Consider the following 17,853-nt stretch of genomic DNA (forward strand, 5'->3'; position numbering starts at 1 on the left):
TAAATATATTCTTGACTTGGAAATACCAGACTGGTTCATCAGCTGAATCGGATACTCCTCTAAAATGAAATAAATCTTCAAGTACTACTGAGGAAAATTAAGTAAAATCAGGCTATTTAGAATATTGCTACAATAATGAGAATAACTAATTGGAAAATGCCATTGGGTTTGTGCTGTAGAACTACTGTTTTGCTTCCATATTTGTAGGGGTGGAGGGAGACAGGGGCAGTTGATCTTAACACAAAGCATCAATATGCTTGACCAACAACTCAAAGCCTTCTTCAGCTTTTAGTCTTTTAAAGGCTCAAGTTTAAACTGTACATTTTGGAAATTAATTTTTCAGGCTATATCTCACTTGAGTTAATCTGTAGAAAGTTTTTCTTTAGTCAAATCTGAGATTAGTATTTCTAATTGCTAGATTCACTGCTCATCTTGAACAACATAGTTGCTCTTTTGAAACTCTCGGCTGTGTAGAGCAACTATGACTTTAAAATAGGTTAGTTCTTCTTAGAAGAACATGTGCGTCTGACTATAGAGAATAAGCATGACAGGTAACATAAAAACCAATTACATTGTCAGTCTGTGTCAAACCTTTTGATGTTTAGTTCTTCTTTTCTTCCCCCTGCTCTCATCCATGGGATTTTTTTTCCTAACAGATACCTACTGTTGTCTCAGCGCCAGCATGCTTCCCGAGGTGTTAGTGTTTCTTTGTCAGTGTTTAACCCTTTGTGGAGATATCCAATTAATGCTTGCTCAAAATGCAAACAACAGAGCAGCGTATCTTGAAGAATATAACTACCAGACAAAAGAAGATCAAGAAATATTACACAGTCTTCATAGAGAATCCAGGTGCCAAGGTATGAGGCTGATATAAGATAACTGCCATGATTGAATTATATGACAGACATAAGTAATTTTGTTGTGCTTCCTCAAAACTGTGCACCAGTATCGTTTCTGGAGGAGGGTTTATTACGCTTCAGTCCTGTTTTCTTCAGCGAAAGCTTACTGTGCCTGTCACGTGCAAGGAGGCTGTCAAGATATTGTGTGACATGCCTGAAGCTGTTAAATAACTGAAGACAGTAATTGTTTAAGTAATGGGTAAATTGTGCCGATCTGTAGAAATTGTGGGATCATTCTGACATGGGTCTTATGCTTAGTCTAGAGGAGAATCCCCAAAATGATGATCATGGCAGATTTAAGTTTGTTTGGAAATACTCTTTGATGTGCAGGCTTTGCATTTTGTTTTCTAGTGTTTGCCTGGGCTACTGACTTGTCTACAGACTTGGAATGCCAGCTTTCCGTCAGCTGTAAATGTTATGAAGCAGCTTATGAAATTTTACTTTTCAGTAATGTAAAAAACCAAAACCCAGAGCAGCGAATACAGGTGCTAAAGAGGATGGGGAATATCAGGAACGAGATCGGAGTGTTTTACATGAACCAGGCTGCTGCAGTACAGACAGAAAGAGTGGGCAAGTAGTCTTTTTTTTCCCTTCTTGCTATTACGTGGAGCTACAACAATTATCACGTTCGTTAGCAGTGCAAGAAATCTTGAGTATTTCTGATTATAAAGAAGGCATTTGAAGAACTTCATTGTAAACACCTTCCTGTAATTGATGTGATGTAACTTTATTGTCCATTGTAAGTATTTGTCTACAATTGATTACTGTGGCTTGTGCATCAGGGCCTAAACTGAGTAATGGAATCTATAGCTTTGGAGAAATTCTTTTAAAATGTGTAGAATGCCCTCAAAAAACACGATGGAAACTTTAAACCAACTCTATTATAGAAGGGAGGGAATGTTGCATTCTGGATGTGTTTGGTTTAGCCCAGCATGAACAAGCCTAAGCTTAATTTAAACATAAGAATAGCCTTAGTGCAGTCAGTCTATGAATTTTTTGGTAGGTAAATTCTAAAAGACTGTTTACAAGAAAAAAAACATAATGGAAATGTTTGTTCAGCATCTTTCAAGAATTTGAATGCGATGGTAAGCCTCATGTCTTAACCCTAGTGAGCAAAAATGTATCGACAACAGAGCAGCAGCTCTGGAAGAAAAGCTTCTCTTGCTTTGAAGAAGGAATTCAGAATTTTGAGTCCATTGATGACGCAACCAATGCGGCTCTTCTGCTCTGCAACACGGGAAGATTGATGCGAATTTGTGCTCAAGCGCACTGTGCGACTGAAGGGGACTTCAAAAGAGAGTTTTCCCCAGAAGAGGCCCTTTATTATAATAAGGTAACTTCGTACTATTTGTAGAATATGCCTAATATGCTTTTTACGGTAGAATATTTGTAAATATCTTTGTACATATCTGTAAGTCTTGATGTAACACCTTGTGAAAACTCTCCTGCTTTCATGTTATCCTGGTCCTTGCTGTATAGGCCTCAGTATTGTTGAGGTTTGATTCCATTGCTCTGATATAGGAAGAGCTGAGGTATGTAGATCTTGATGTTTAAACAGAGTGCAGTACTACACACAGGGGAGAGAGAGATGCATGGTCACCATTGAAGTTATGACCAAAACGGGTGTAAGGAACATCCTGAAGAAGGCTCAGACAGATTATTTTGGAATGATTCCTTGAGAATGAGTAAAGGGAAATGAATTTCTAGTTGCTGTAAAGCAGTAACCATGTACCCGTATTGGTTTATCATCCGCAGGCTATTGACTACTATCTGAAGGCATTAAGGTCACTGGGAAAGAGAGATGTGCATCCAGCTGTTTGGGATTCTGTGAACTGGGAGCTCTCCACTACTTATTTCACTATGGCAACTCTGCAGCAGGATTATGCTCCTTTATCTAGAAAAGCTCAGGAACAGGTAATAAAGAGCGTTTGTGACAACATCTGAAAAAATAAGCCATTGTCTTAATGAGAAACTAAACAGTGAGGAAAACGGATACTGGAATAACTTGTAGACCTTCATTAGGTTGAAGAACTTCTTCGAAGTAGTTCTTGCAAACAATAAAATGTTAAGTCACTTGCATTTTTAAGGTTTTGCTGAATGAAAAGATAGAGATTTAACCCTTCCACTTGCACATAGTGGTGGTCTAGTTTCATAGTAATCACACTGCATCTTCTTGTTTTCTCTTGTAGATAGAGAAGGAAGTTAGTGAAGCCATGATGAAGTCCTTGAAATACTGTGATGTTGATACAGTGTCTGCACGTCAGCCTCTCTGCCAATACCGGGCTGCAACCATCCACCACAGGCTTGCCTCTATGTACCACAGTTGCCTGAGAAACCAGGTATTAGTACAAACTGGTTTGGATTTCTGTGTAGGTTCTATACTTAAGATGTCTAATATGTGAGGAGATTGATATTTATGCTTCTACTTGTAGTTAAGATATATTTCTTTAAATGATTTAACCAAAGAGAAGTGAGGTAGTTTATTTGCAAATCATTGTGAAATATAATGTTACTTCTGAGAGCAGCCTGTCCTTTATAAGGTGTGCTGAACTTTACGGTTCTGTCTATTCTAAGTAGATCCATGTGATAATAACTATTTTCTTTGGTTTGCATCCAGCCACCCTTGTGGTACTGAAGCCAGATGGCCTTTTGCTAGAACACGAGCATGTAATTATTAAAGCCTTAGTGTAGACTTGCCTGTCACTTTCTGATTTTTTTTTTCCAAATTATTATTCTTTGTGCTTAACAGTTCTAGTTGGTGTGAATTTGTGAGCATGAGCTATGAAATTACAATAGCTTCAAAGACAGCAGGCTGGTGGTGTATTCTAGATGTTTAGATGAACCATTATGAAATGAGCTGGGGAACGATTGTTGGTACCTTGTGTTTCTAATGCGTACCTCGTGACCGTACAAACTGTCTGGGATTTACGATGTGCCTCCTGTGAGTGCAGGTGGGTGACGAACACTTGAGGAAGCAGCACCGGGTACTCGCTGATCTTCATTACAGTAAAGCAGTACGACTCTTCCAGCTCCTGAAGGATGCACCCTGTGAGTTCCTTCGTGTGCAGCTGGAAAGAGTGGCGTTTGCAGAGTTCCAGATGGCGAGTAAGTCTAGCTCTGTCTCACTACAACAGCTTTCTGAACTACCGTGACCTATTTAATTTCATTTTTAGTTAACTTTGTATATGAGAGCAGGAGTTTTTATCTGCATTTTTCTTACTGGTTTTCAGTTGACTAAACAGTATGTGCTTTTCCCAAACTCTTGGAAGTCTTTGGATGGAACAAAAAGTGCAATCTGTAACATAACCCATTTGTGTCCTTCATTATTTTTTTTTTAACTTTTTTTAGGTCAGAACAGCAGTGCGGGGAAATTGAAGACTTTATCTGGGGCCCTGGATATAATGGTGAAAACCAAGGGTGCGTTTCAGCTCATCAGAAAGGAGCTTGTGGCAGAAAGCGAGCAGGTAACAAAAGTCTGGTGGTGTGATTTATCTGCTCCCTGGTATCTATCGCAGTCACGTAAAACTGGTCATTTGGCAATTAAGGTCTTGATTAGTTACTTTTCAGTAGAGCTGGTTGCTTAAATAGCATGGACAGGGTGTGAACCTGTTGTGGTTCTGTTCCTGCCTTTAAGTGGAAGTGGATAAAACAAATTGCTCTAGAACATGATACAGACGTGGATTAAAACATGTTTATATGTGGATGTATATGGACTGGGTGAGTGAATGGGACTCTGTGTGACTCTGTATTATCCCTTAAAGGTCCCTTATTATCCCTTAAAAGTCTTCTTAAAGAAATTAAGAATGTATGTACAAGGATCCTTGACCATGGCAGGGGGTTGGAACTCGATCTTCAAGGTTCCTTCCAACCTGAACCATTCTATGATTCTATAATATATATATAAAATGCCCATTTATATTATATTTAATATTGAAGCATTAAAACGTGGAAGGTTATCTGTTGCTAGTGTTAATAAGTTCTTGATGCCTAAATAAATAATTACTTGCACTATATGCTGACGTGTCTTCATCTCTTGCTGGCAGTTTGAGCAACAGTTTGAGTAGTCAAACCCGTATTTGCCTGATATTTTTATAACTAAATATTCCAATATATACGTACGTGTCGCATCACAGGCAGTTGGCATAACTTGTGTGGTGTGTGAGTGTGAGCTAACTCCTGATGCCTCATAAAGAGGGTGTCGCAGCAGTTGTGACACTGGTCCCACACCTGTAATGAGTAAGTGGAGATGCCAGTGTGGTTGTCTGACTTAACTGAAGTGCATTTAAACGGTGGAGTTGAGTGAAATGGTTTGTTTTTCTCTCCCTGTAGATAAGCAAGGATAAAGGTAGTGCTGAGAGTGTGTCACCCAATGATTCCTCTACTGGCCTTAACAAAGAAGAAGTATTGAAACTGCTTGGTATTTTTGAGTCCAGAATGTCTTTCCTTCTCCTCCAATCCATTAAATTGTTAACTTCGACCAAAAAAAAAATTGGGTAAGTTAAACCTTGAAATGTGTGTGTGGATGTGATTCTCCTCCGTAAATCCATACAAACTATGTGCTCGTAAGCATGCAAGAGTGTGGTATTTATTCCTTTATGGAGGTGACTCTTCTGTGTGGAGAAGGAGCCAAGAAACTCCTTGGTTATCTGCATCTTGAACGTTTTCTGTGGTTTTGTGTGTAATTGAGGGAATGACCAAGAAATATCTTTACTGAGTGTGTGTAGGCGGCTGTTTGCTCTCCTCTTTCCTTTCTCCTCCAGGGCTGAGCAGTGACAAACACTCTGAGTGCTACAGTTCTGAGTCACTGATGCTTTATCATGCTCTGTGATATCTAACTTATCCTTTAGAGGATATAAATGCTATGTCCTTCATAGGTATAAATTCATACACAAAGCAGTTTCACTTGTACTGCCGTAATTTTGCTGGAATACTTCTCGTTGTCTCTTTTTAATCAGACTATTTGCTCAGGGAACGAGGTACGTGTATGTGGTGTCCTTTATCTTAACTGACATTGGTCTTCCTCTGCGATGGAGCACTTGAAGTTAGTGGGGGAGAAACTCCTCTGTTCTACTGATCTTTTGATATTTCCTGATAATAAAACATGTTGGTGACAGCACAGTTTATCAAACAAAATACTTGAGAATAAATGTAGGTGCATCAGTAATGCTGTAAATGGAGAGGGATGTCTGTGGGGAAGATACTCACTGGCATTAAAGAATTTTCTAACGCCTAATGGAGTACAATGAAGAAATAATCTTTCTTGCTGCTGGGATTCAGAAAAAAACGTGGCTTCTTTCTGTGCTGACCTTGAAGTGTTGTTGGGATGATGCTGGCAGTGGAATTCCTTAACACCGCTCTTGCTTTCTCTTGCTTAGATTTGAACGTGGGTGGTGTGGCTTTCGGGATCCAGAAAATACCCGTTATTTCCTCAGCAGCAAATGTGTTTGCAGAAGCTACAGCGGCTTATTATTGCTGTTCCTAGTGCTACGTAAAGTTAAATTATAAAAATGTGGCATTAATTCTAATATATAGTTCTGGAGAATTCTTTTACTGTTGGAAGTCGCGTGAATAGCTTTGGCGATGGAAGCACTGCAGATGCAAGCCCTGTTTTGCTAAAGGGAAGCTGTGGAATGAATTCACGCTGCACAGTAACCTGTCTGCTGAGAGGAGGCGGCTGGGAAAGGGGGAAAACATGAGACGGGAGGAAAGCCCGGTCCTTTCTTAGCAGCAGTTTGTTTAGGAACGTTGTTCGGGGCTTTCACTCTTTTTTTTTTAAAGAGCTTCCACAAGGTGGCAATCTGCATACGGGAAATGCAGAGATTAAAGTGTAATTTCTTTGTAACCAAGTAGGTGTCCAAGTCACTGAGGAAATTGCTTTAGTTCTGTAACCTCGCCACATGGGTAAGTGGTGTAAAACAAAAAAACTCTTCGGTTTTTGTTTTATGGGTGTGTCCCCCCCCAGTTTACTTTCTCCGCACCGTCTCCCTCCAGTGGGGTTCTGTAGCGATGACTCCGCGCAGGGAGTGTGTTGCAGTTTGAATACTGTGAAGGGGTAGCGCTAGAACATCTTAAACTTTTGTAAACAGTGATGGATTGAGGCTGAGCTTAAAACTGCCTTTCACTTAACCTTCTTCGTACCTTGTGTGCTTCTGGCGTGTGTTTCCTCTGCTCTGCAGAGGGTGGCAGCGGCTGCCTCCTGCTCCGATAGCAGGCTGAGAAGGGAGGAAGCGGGAGCTCACACGTGCTGTTTCGGGGTCTGTGATGCCCTTTGGCAGAGAACAGGAGAATGGGGTAAAACTAAGATTTGATAGGGAAACTTGCAGACTAACAATAAGACTGGATGAGACCGGAGTTTTACCCTCAAAGTGAAATGCATCAGCGTAACAGAACTTGGCTCTAAGTCGAGGAAAGAAGTAATTGAAAGTAATATTTTGTTCTGGGAATTCTTGTAACTTATTCTGGAAATACTTTGCATTTCAGTGGCTTTTTATTGACTACCTGCTCTGTTCGATAAATAAACCTGTCTGATTTCTGCCGAGTGTTATGAATTTAATTTGCTTCACCATTTCTTGGTTATTCCCGAAGCGTTTGCAATTAAACTGATTGCTGCTTGCACACATACACACTTAATTTATTTAAAATATCAATAGCAGCATTTTAATTTTTTCTTATTTTTCTTGTAGTTGGGTCACTTACTTGTTAGTCTTGGCCATTAAATGTAGCAGAGCAGGGGGGAAGGAGGAGGGGTGACGGTGCTGAAGCAGAAGAGCGGAAGGGATTGACAGTATTTGTCAAATAGAGAAAATTGGTGGGAGCTTTGCAGGCTGGCAAGAGAGGAAAAGGCCTTTTGTGTAGGGAAATATGTATGGAAATGGTAGGAAAAAGGAATTAAGAGACTCAAATCAAAACATCAGCCATGTGGTTTCCCAGGGATCGTCATCGATGTTGTTTAATAACCGTTGATAATTTTCAGAAGAAAATACTGTGGTCAGGTTAATATTTTGTATTACCTGTTTTCTTTTTAGGGGCATTAATGAAGAAGAAGCTGTTGTTAAAACAAACAAGCAGGTTTACTCCCTGCTGTTGCGGGCGACCGCTAACAAAAGCATGACGCTGCTCGACCGCACAGAGGTGATGTTAAACCTCCTGGAGCAGCTGACTCCCAGCGAAGGCGGCAACGGGGGCGTTCAGTGACTGAAGTGCTGCCAACCAGCAGGAACGGTGCCTTGCCCTGGGATCACTGGTATTTTTTCCCCATGTGATATTTGTATTTATTGAAGGTGATGCTATCGCCCCGTTACACTGTACGTCTGGGAAAGAACAGGAATTCCTTTTTATCCCCTGAGAGCTCTGTAAGGGCTCGGTTACTGGTGTTTCTTTGTTTGAAATGCCGAATTGGGGTTCTGGATATAAACGTTAACAATTCTTTGTGTTGGAGAAATGAATGAGTTTTCTCTTCCAGGTAATGGGCTTTGCAGTGACATAAATGTTTTGCATAAAAGTGTAATCTCACAGTTGCTCTAGTTTGGTATTTAATGAAATGTACTTTATAAGCAAAGCTTCCTTGGAACACACGGACTGAAGGTGTATGAGGCCGTTCCTGTGGAATGTGGGGACACACTACTCCTCCTACAGTTCCCGTCCCGCACAAAACTCTGTGCCTTTCGAGCTTTGATGCAAAACACTTGCACAGATCAGCCATGGCTGGGATTTCGGTTACCCCAGCCAGTGAATGGTTTTAGCCATGTTTGGATTGAGCAAGAATAGTATTATCTTTTTCAGACTTGAAACTGTGAATAAATGAGAGTGTATTTTTAAATAAAGAAATTTATTTATTAAATATGAACTCATGTAGCGGTCTGCTTTCTTTTTATTGGTTGGGACTAATGACCCTCATCAGAAAAATAAACTGCTCAACAGAACTTAAACCATCTGAAAGGCAGCGGGGGCTGGAAAAAATGTGTAAAATCAGGTCTAACAAATGAGAATAGTCCTAATCCCAGCATGGGAGGACTCGGGCTTTGGAAATACGTATTAGTCAAAGACAACACTCCCAAAAAAAAAAATCTTAATGTTTTTCTACAAATAAATGTGGTTCATCATTGTATAAAACACTTTATTTAAAGGTAGTAACAGTATGCATATGTATTTTTTTTTACTCTCTCTACCCTTACAAGTAGCAGATTAACTATTTAAGGTGCTTGTTTTGAGGAGGTGATTCTCACTCTCATGGTGCGAGATACACAGCGATGCTTTTTTTGAATGGAGCATGTTTTCAGCCAGAAACCCCCTGTTCATAGAAATTTCTATCCTGACAACTCAACCGTGGCTTTACAAGTGCACGGAATCCAGACACACAACTGGAAATGACTTCAGTTTCTATGAACGGAATTGGGCTCGGGTTAACTCTGATTCCAGCTCCGGAGCATCCTACCCCATTGGAAATTCAGGTCAAATACTCAGAATTAAGCTAATAGAAACTTAAGCAAATAAGGATTTCTCTGTTATTCTATGAGCCCACTACACAAACAACGTGAATGGCTTCCATAAGGATTATTATTGAGTATATTATGATTTAAATCTTCTATGAATTCCTTAGCATTAATGCTAAAGGGGATTACTTTTTCTCCTTTCACAGATAAACAATTAAAGCATAAATCACATCCAAACCAGACAACTTTAACACCATTATTAACTGTGATAAGTCAGTTTATTTCTCTCTTAAATCTTCCTTCTTTATAGGAATAGAAACCAAAATCTAATTTTGAAGATGCTGTACTGTAAGGGTATTGAGAGGCGACAGCTGACCTGCTCGGAGCTCCACACGGTCCAGTGAGAACCTACAATCGTCATTTAAATATAAATCCTTGAAAAACAGAACAAGTAAACTTCACAACAGAAAATACTTCATTTTAAGTACCCTTTTCTCCTACAGAAGAAAAAGATGATGTGTGTGTAAAACTGATTACACAGAGAAAGGAAACCCTTGCCTTGTGTGCCAGGAGATACCTGAGGTGATACACTGAATTTATTTCAATATACTGGGAAAGTCCACGTGAAATATTTACGCTGCCCACAGGGGGAAAAGGGGAACAGCCAGATGCTTTAAGAGATGCTGGACAACTTCTAGATTTCCCAGACATTTAGATGCAAACTTCTCCCACCAGGCCCTGAAAGGGCAGCGCCGCTTATTCCTGAAAAATACTTTCCTGCAGGACACCATCTTCCAATGCTCGCTTTCAAACGCCCGCCGCGCTCTTACTTCGGCACACGGCAGTTCTGCCTGTGAAGCACCTTCTGGAGCCCGGCAGCGAGGTCCTGGGGAGTCGGACTCTCCGCAGTGCAGGGAACCGGGATTCCTGCGGCCTCCAGGGCTTCCGCAGTGGCTGGGCCGATGGCAGCGAACTGAAATGACATCATTTACCGTTACAATAGCGTAGTCTGGTGTGGCATCAGCTCTTCCTCCTTACTTAGGTGCATATTCTTCCTCCTTTGCTGACGCTCTCAATGTATCTACCTGCACGGCTGAGCTTACTGAGCTGTACCAACCAGGCTCTTGGTATTAAAAACCACCAATCAATTAAGCTACTTAAAAAATTACTTAGGAAGGATGATTATTTCTCTCACCGTTATAAACATTTAAAGCTCTTAGTCCCACAAGAAAGGGAAATTTTAATCTGCCTCGGTCTGTAATCGCTGACTGCAGGAAGAGCCACTCACACCTTCCCATCACTAAGAGAAAATAAAGCCTCTGCCCAGTGGGGAAAACAGTTCTAGGGGAAAACAATTCCTTTTTTCCAAAAAAAAAAAAAAAAAAAAATCTGTGGAGTATATAACAGGAGAGGGGATGAGGAATAGATACCCTGTGCACAACTTGACGGCTGCAAGACACAGGTAACTAAGAACAACTGTGTAACAAACTACTCATGATCCATAACTGCCAGTACCAAGAATTTTATTCAAAATCAACAACTTACAAACCTGAACATTTGTATTCACCATGAAATAAACACGAACCAAGGAGAAAACGGAGGTTTGTAACGTGTGTAACAGCTTTCCTATCCCTCGTTCACCCGCCCCGAACTTACTCTCTATTGTATTTCACCATTTTTTAAAGAGAAGGTACCTTGATATGGTTGAGAAAATCCCCTGAAAGCTTCTGGATGTGCTGGAGGCAAAATTTGACACCAGACGGACTGAAGAACACGACACTTGCTGGAATTCCCTGAGTAAAAGTAAGCACAGGTTCTAGCCCTACTTCCCATAAGAAGGAAAGCCTGTATTTTGAATAAAATTAATCCTACATACGATGTAGGCTCCTACAAATTCAGAAACTAAGTCTTGAAAACAATAAAAGCAATTATTAGTACCTTCAAATCTCTTACTATGCACTGATCCGTGATTAAGGACGTTTATAGATGGTTTTAAAAAGGGAAAAACATTAATAACAATTCCAGCAAATCTATCTCAGTGCACTTGTCAACAGCACGTCACCTGGAGCTGTAACACTGGAAATGAGATTATTACATTCATAAATTGGATAATCAGAGCAGGAACACTGGAACTACATAGGGCAGGGCACTACTGCTGGATTCTGATCTGTAACATGTAGCAAAGATGTCCAGTGATATTTCAATTCCACTCGTAAAAATTAATAACGAAGCCGTTCAATTAATATCCTCACTAAAGGTGATTTCTGGCACGGTATGAACTAAAAAGCAGCCTTGTCCAGCTCAAAGGAATAAACTGAATATGTAATTATTTATGCAGTTATTTCCCAGTAATTCTCAAACATACACGTATTTTGAAAGTTGGACAAAATGTGAAAGGTTTTGTTTTCTTCTTCAAACTCATTTACAATTGTCCTAACAAATAACCACGGGACTCACGTTCTGTCTGAACCTTCTGCTAAAGGAGAACTGCTTTTGGCGGGCAACAGGGAAAGAAACCGAGAAGCCGGTGCAGGATATTCTTGTATCACCACGAGAGTCACTTACAGACAGCTGGCAAAAGGGAGTACATTCTGCTGGGTATTAACATAAACCTCCAAAATTCTCAAATAATTACATCAGCACCCAGTACCTGTTGTGAGAAGTAACTGCTCAGCGACTCTTGCAGGTCGGTGTGTTGGGTCGTTTGATAAACGGTAAGGCTTTCCAGGGGGATTCCTGGGATGAGAATATACAGTCATAATTAAACAGGGCTTCATTAATTTCAATAAAACACTCTCAACGTACTAACTGCACTCAAGCGTACTAAAAAGATTTAAAAGGTAGAGAAAAGGTATTTCTAGAGTGTCAGGATATACACGGATACGTGCATGTGGGATCGGGGGACCTGGCAACGGGGACCTGGCCAGCGGTGAGTCACCTCCCACCCGCAGGAGAGCGCGGGTGAAGATGAAGGCAAATAATCTTCCTCAGGTCCCAGCTCCGTCCCAGAGCCACAGGCAGCAACCCAGCCTCAGGCTTTTACTCCCACCCTCCAACTTCTGGCCAACGTTAACAGCAAATTCCATTTATTTCAGTTACTCAAATGGGGTTCGTGAGCTTTAGATCCACCTTTGCTCGTAACTGACTGACTCAGATGAGGCTCTGAGGGAAGTCCCACCTTTCTCTCGCAGCGCTGTGGGAAGCACTTCTCTTTTCAGGGCTCCACAAGGGAAAAGAAGAGCTGAGGAATTGGGTTTCTCTCCTGTAAACACACAAACAGGAACTTTAATGAACTTATGTTTTTAATAAAGAGCAAACACGCTCCATTTAATACATTTTAAAGGTATGGGATGTTGAGCGCTGCAGTAAATGCCATGTGCTTTGTCACAGACACAGCCCCAAGAGAACAGAACACGTCTGCAGTGCGACCGCATCCACAATTCAGAGGAGAAAGGCTGCTTAACATGTAGATTAAAAAAAAAAATTCTATAACTCTAATATGAATATGTTGGCTGAAAAGATCTCACGACAGATAAACTGCGTTTCCACCCCCCCTGCCATCCTACGAAGCAGAGCAAGTTCCGTGCAAGTCACCTCCCTCCTCCTCCTCCTCCTCACAGACACAACCAGCCTCAGCTTTTATGTTTAATATTAATAAAATATTACGTGATGCAATTTAATCTGTACTTCAGAGGTTGTTATAAACTACACGATAAATGGGGACACATAAATACAATAAATCACCGGGTACGATTGTATGTATCAACAACAAGGAGTCCCTAATGACTGAAATTCCTCCAGTGGGGGGTTATCAAAGCTGAGGGGTGTTCAAAGGCAGTGATTTTTTTCAGGGATAATTAACAGAAGAGCAGCAGCACTCTGTTAATTTAGATGTCCTGCTGGTGTCCGAGTATGAAACCGCCCTCGGGATGCTCCGATGCAGGAACTGCCGCTCATAGCCTCACCACGGAGGAATTGTCCCACTCCCGGTACTACATGCCCTGTTTTCTCTAGACCTGATCCAGGGCTTTGTTCGCATTCATACAACAGAAGACACAGGTATTTTTCTCATCTTCCTTCTCAAAAAGCCCCTCCTTCTGCAAACATTAATTCATTACCAGAAGCAGATTTCCTAGCACTAAAATATCATCTAAAGCCCCGTCTTTGTTTAAAGTATGTGTTGGAGAACAGACACGGGTTATTTTTCACTTATGGCATTTCTGTCTTGAAAATTTCATTTTTAATTTTCACAATTTATTATTTAATCTTGTGCTGGCAACTATCATTTTTATCATGAAATATTCCATACAGTTAAAGCATTTTATTTGCCGATGAATTATAGAGCACTCTGCCCATAAATAACAATACCTGCCAGCTCCAATCACATTTTTCTTTTACCTGTAAATCTCTGCTACTACGCAGACTTTGCTCATCAACACTCTCTTTCATATCTAATCTTATGCTAAAAATAGCCAAAAATACCACGTCAGGGTTCTTGACATCATTTCCACAACTGAAGCACCCAGCACCTTGTTCAGCAAGTTCACGGTGTGGTCAGCAGCAGGGCTTCTAAACCAGCGAACACAATAATTCATCCAACATCTAGAATAACTGCACCGACTGTCACGTGTTTCTCTGCCCAGGGTGAGCCAAAGACACGGTGTTTACCTCGACCGGCTGAATAACGTGGCTTTTCAAAGCAGTGGTCATTCTGGGTTCCTCTAGACAAAGGTTTCTGTTTCCCTTTTTAAATCTGGGCTGGAGCCCTTCTGCTGTGAGGCCAGGCTGAGAGAGCTGGGGGGGTTCAGCCTGGAGAAGACAAGCCTCCAGGGAGACCTTAGAGCCCCTTCCAGTCCCTCAACGGGCTCCAGGAGAGATGGGGAGGGACTCTTGACGGGGAAGGGGAGCCACAGGATGAGGGGGAACAGTTTTAAACTGGAAGAGGGGAGATTGAGATGAGATCTCAGGAAGAAATTCTTTGCTGTGAGGGTGGTGAGAGCCTGGCCCAGGTTGCCCAGAGACGCTGTGGCTGCCCCATCCCTGGGGGGGTTCAAGGCCAGGCTGGATGGGGCTTTGAGCAACCTGGTCTGGTGGGAGGTGTCCCTTCAACACCGTTCTCCCTTGGTGCTGAAAAATAGATTCCTCTGAAACCACACGTTCCTTCAGGAGAAAAGAGTTCCCCTTATCTGCTTTGACCTATGCCCTGGTGAACCATCCCCAGCATCAACTGGTTTGAAGCAAGGAAAGTCACCTGAAGTTCAGAGAGAACCAGCACTTCTATATAGGTCACAGCCATTTAAATCTTATGATTAAGCAGCAACTTCCAATCACTACAGCTCAGATCTTCATCCCTGGAGGGGTTCAAGGCCAGGCTGGATGGGGCTTTGAGCAACCTGGTCTGGTGGGAGGTGTCCCTGCCCAGGGCAGGGGGTTGGAACGAGATGATCTTTAAGGTCCCTTCCACCCAAACCATTCTATGATTCTAGTAAAAAAAAGTTCATCTCCTGGGTCAATTAGCCAATTACAGAGTCTAAGATTTCATGTAAATTAATACTTTGTATAGGTATTTCAAAGTATTTAGCATTGTCTTTTAGAGATATCACCCACATTCCCAGGATTCTGAATTCACAGTTCTACATCTGAGATACACGCGGTATGTACTTCCCTGCGTCAGTGCACACATGATTTCATTTATAGGAAATCCGGAAAGAATGGAAGGTACAAAAACTTAAATTAAGTAGAAGTTTGTAGATACTTACTTGAGCAAATATATTCAGCTAGTTTTTCAGCATTTCCAGACTTTTCTCCTTGTGGAATAAGACCAATTTCTTCCACTACAACAAAAGCAGCAAAGGAAAACAATGAAATCTATACGAACAATTCAAATTTACTATCACAACCTGGGCTGAAAAGGGAGACACAAATCGATTCATGCACACAAAGACTTCCTTGAAAAGCAATAAATCAGAGCATTTGAAGTAGTCACATGAAGATCGAAGATTTCTTTTAGAATCATAGACTGGTTTGGGTTGGGAGGGACCTTAAAGATCATCCAGTGCCACCCCCTGCCCCGGGCAGGGACACCTCCCACCAGACCAGGTTGCTCAAAGCCCCATCCAGCCTGGCCTTGAACCCCTCCAGGGATGGGGCAGCCGCAGCTTCTCTGGGCAACCTGGGCCAGGCTCTCACCACCCTCACAGCAAAGAATTTCTTCCTGAGATCTCATCTCAATCTCCCCTCTTCCAGTTTAAAACCATTGCCCCTCGTCCTTATGGCTCCCCTCCCTGATCAAGAGTCCCTCCCTTACCTAGGGCAGCTGTAGCTTTTCCCACCACGTATGTCGGTTTGGTTTTCCATCTTTGTTTAAGAGATTTTAACCAGGCTGAAAAAAAAAACCATTAAATTAAATCTAAGCACGTGGCAACAAAACATGAATGCTAAATCAGTATTTGGATTTCTGTCTAATCTACAAATACAGCACAATAATAACAACTAATGCTCCGCTACTTATTTCAGCAAATCTGGTTGTACAAAATGAATTTTTAATATATTTTTTTCATTGTGTAAATAACAGTGAACAACATGTTTCTAAAAGCCTAATTTGAGTAAACAGTTCTTAGCTGCTTTTGGTAAGTAGCATTTTTAATGCACATTTACCCTCTGCCAGACCAGGTCCAACTCGCAATGTTCAGCTGGCATTAAGAAATTTAAAAAGCATCAAAATTCATTGGAAAAAGCAGCACAGAGTACAAAGGGAAACTTAGACATACAAACTGGTGGTTTAAAAGTTAAGGCTTAGGCAAAAAAACAAATATAATCTTTTATGACAACAAATAAAAGGGTAAAAACCTACATCCATGCACCACAGTACTCTATAACGCAACTCCTTCTTATACAAGAAAAATATAAAACCTGGTTATATTTTAAACACACAAAAAAATAAGTTATCAGCTCAGAAACAAAATGTGCCAGAGACCAAAATAAAATTACTAAGAAATTATTTTCCTCCTTCAGGTCATAAGTATGTTATAGATTACACTTCTTGGATCCAGCTACCTGATCCCTACGCCTGAAATCCTAATGGGTCAAAAATCTTACACTAAATACACTAAATCTTTCACTGTCTTGTCTTAAAACAGCACAGCACAGGACAGTGAGCCCCTTTCTACTACTATTGGGAAAAAAAACAAATAAACAAACAAACAAACAAAAAAACCCTCAAAAATTTAAAAGATTAAAAAAAGAAAAACAGAAGAAACTATTCTAAAGAAGAAAAAAGAAAAGGCTTTATTACCTTTGAAAGGAACACAAATAGGAACTAAAGATTCATTTTATTGATAAAAATACGTATTTCAGCAGCTCCCAAAACTCCTAATCAAGACTAGGGGTGAACTCCAGACAAGAGATTACATTTGACCAAAAATCCTAAGATGTAGCCCTCTGCTGTTGAAAATGCTAAAATGACAGTGTATTTAATGCTTACTCTAGGGTGCAAGCTCACTCACTGTACATTCATTAGTGTGACTGCAGCCTAAATATGGAACAGATAAATTAATGATACAATTAAAGTGCACACAGAAACTCAAAGAATTCAGAAGAGTTCACCAGAATTTGGCAGATCATCGATATGGTAATCTCTGTTTAGCACTCACAAGGGATCTGTTTGCTTTTATGTACCATCATTTTGTCACTGCTTTTTAGCTGATGTTTAATTCCCTTGTTAAATTTTACATTCGAGACAGAGAAATGTGTTTTTCTGTAAGACTCCATGTGACATCTACACAGAACTAGCAGTGGCCACTTCCTCCAAACGCTCCTCTCTCCGCTGGAGGAAAGCCGTCGCTCAGCAAAACCAGGCGCTGCAGCAAAATACTCCTCATGCAGGAGTTTCTGTTTGCAACTCCTTTCAGCAAAGATAACCACAGCTGACACAGCTCACACTAATTAGCAATTTGCACCAAAAGCTCTTTCCTTTCATTTCTGAAAACAGCATATAAGTGCGGAAAACCCAGCCCTCAGTCCCTTAAAAGCTCAACTTAGCATGAGGCCTTTGTAATGCCAAAAGAATTATGAGATAAAGCTTTTCTAAAAGAGGCATACTGCAAACACCGAGCAGTGGGGGAAATAAAATTACAAACTTCACAAAATACTGAAACGGAAAGACAAGGAATATAAATATGCACTTACCTTCATCTTTACTGTTCTCTTTTAAACATATCTTGATGGCTTCTAATGCTCTCGGACTGGTGAAAACTAAGCCTCCGTAACATTCTGGATGAGAGAGCTACTTAGAAACAGTAAATGAAAAAAAAAAAAAAAAGAAAAAAAAAGAGTAAATAAATGAAAAAATTAAGTTGATAAATTCTTTATACTCTTGTGAAGAACAAAACGGCTTCAATAAATGCCTGGAACTGAAAAGGGTAAATATCTCATTACTGTCACAGAATGGTTTGGGGGGTTGGAAGGGACCTTTAAAGATCATCTTGTCCCACCCCCTGCCCTGGGCAGGGACACCTCCCACC

The 17,853-nt window shown here is 40.8% G+C and overlaps 2 protein-coding genes across 6 annotated transcripts in view; one reads left to right on the forward strand and one right to left on the reverse strand.

Annotated features, from left to right (window-relative positions):
• The window catches only part of EDRF1 (erythroid differentiation regulatory factor 1), a 23,939-nt gene extending 15,196 nt beyond the window's left edge, over positions 1-8,743 (forward strand). The window contains exons 17-25 of the mRNA XM_074158983.1: positions 657-857; positions 1,251-1,469; positions 2,009-2,232; positions 2,655-2,813; positions 3,089-3,238; positions 3,851-4,004; positions 4,248-4,363; positions 5,229-5,392; positions 7,925-8,743. Coding sequence (XP_074015084.1) covers positions 657-857; positions 1,251-1,469; positions 2,009-2,232; positions 2,655-2,813; positions 3,089-3,238; positions 3,851-4,004; positions 4,248-4,363; positions 5,229-5,392; positions 7,925-8,093 — 1,556 coding nt within the window. The 3' untranslated portion in view covers positions 8,094-8,743. The remainder of the gene's footprint in view (positions 1-656; positions 858-1,250; positions 1,470-2,008; positions 2,233-2,654; positions 2,814-3,088; positions 3,239-3,850; positions 4,005-4,247; positions 4,364-5,228; positions 5,393-7,924) is intronic.
• UROS (uroporphyrinogen III synthase) overlaps positions 8,716-17,853 on the reverse strand; it is a 16,873-nt gene continuing 7,735 nt past the window's right edge. For 3 of the 5 annotated variants that reach the window (XM_074158987.1, XM_074158985.1, XM_074158986.1), the window contains 7 exons: positions 17,519-17,615; positions 15,639-15,713; positions 15,091-15,165; positions 12,510-12,593; positions 11,982-12,067; positions 11,026-11,124; positions 8,716-10,304 (listed from right to left, as the gene is read on the reverse strand). In XM_074158987.1, coding sequence (XP_074015088.1) covers positions 10,158-10,304; positions 11,026-11,124; positions 11,982-12,067; positions 12,510-12,593; positions 15,091-15,165; positions 15,639-15,713; positions 17,519-17,615 — 663 coding nt within the window. In that variant the 3' untranslated portion in view covers positions 8,716-10,157. The remainder of the gene's footprint in view (positions 10,305-11,025; positions 11,125-11,981; positions 12,068-12,509; positions 12,594-15,090; positions 15,166-15,638; positions 15,714-17,518; positions 17,616-17,853) is intronic. The other 2 variants (XM_074158988.1, XM_074158989.1) reach the window with 2 other exon arrangements.

Source organism: Numenius arquata, chromosome 15, assembly GCF_964106895.1.
Source record: "Numenius arquata chromosome 15, bNumArq3.hap1.1, whole genome shotgun sequence".
In the NCBI taxonomy this organism is placed as follows: Eukaryota; Metazoa; Chordata; class Aves; order Charadriiformes; family Scolopacidae; genus Numenius; species Numenius arquata.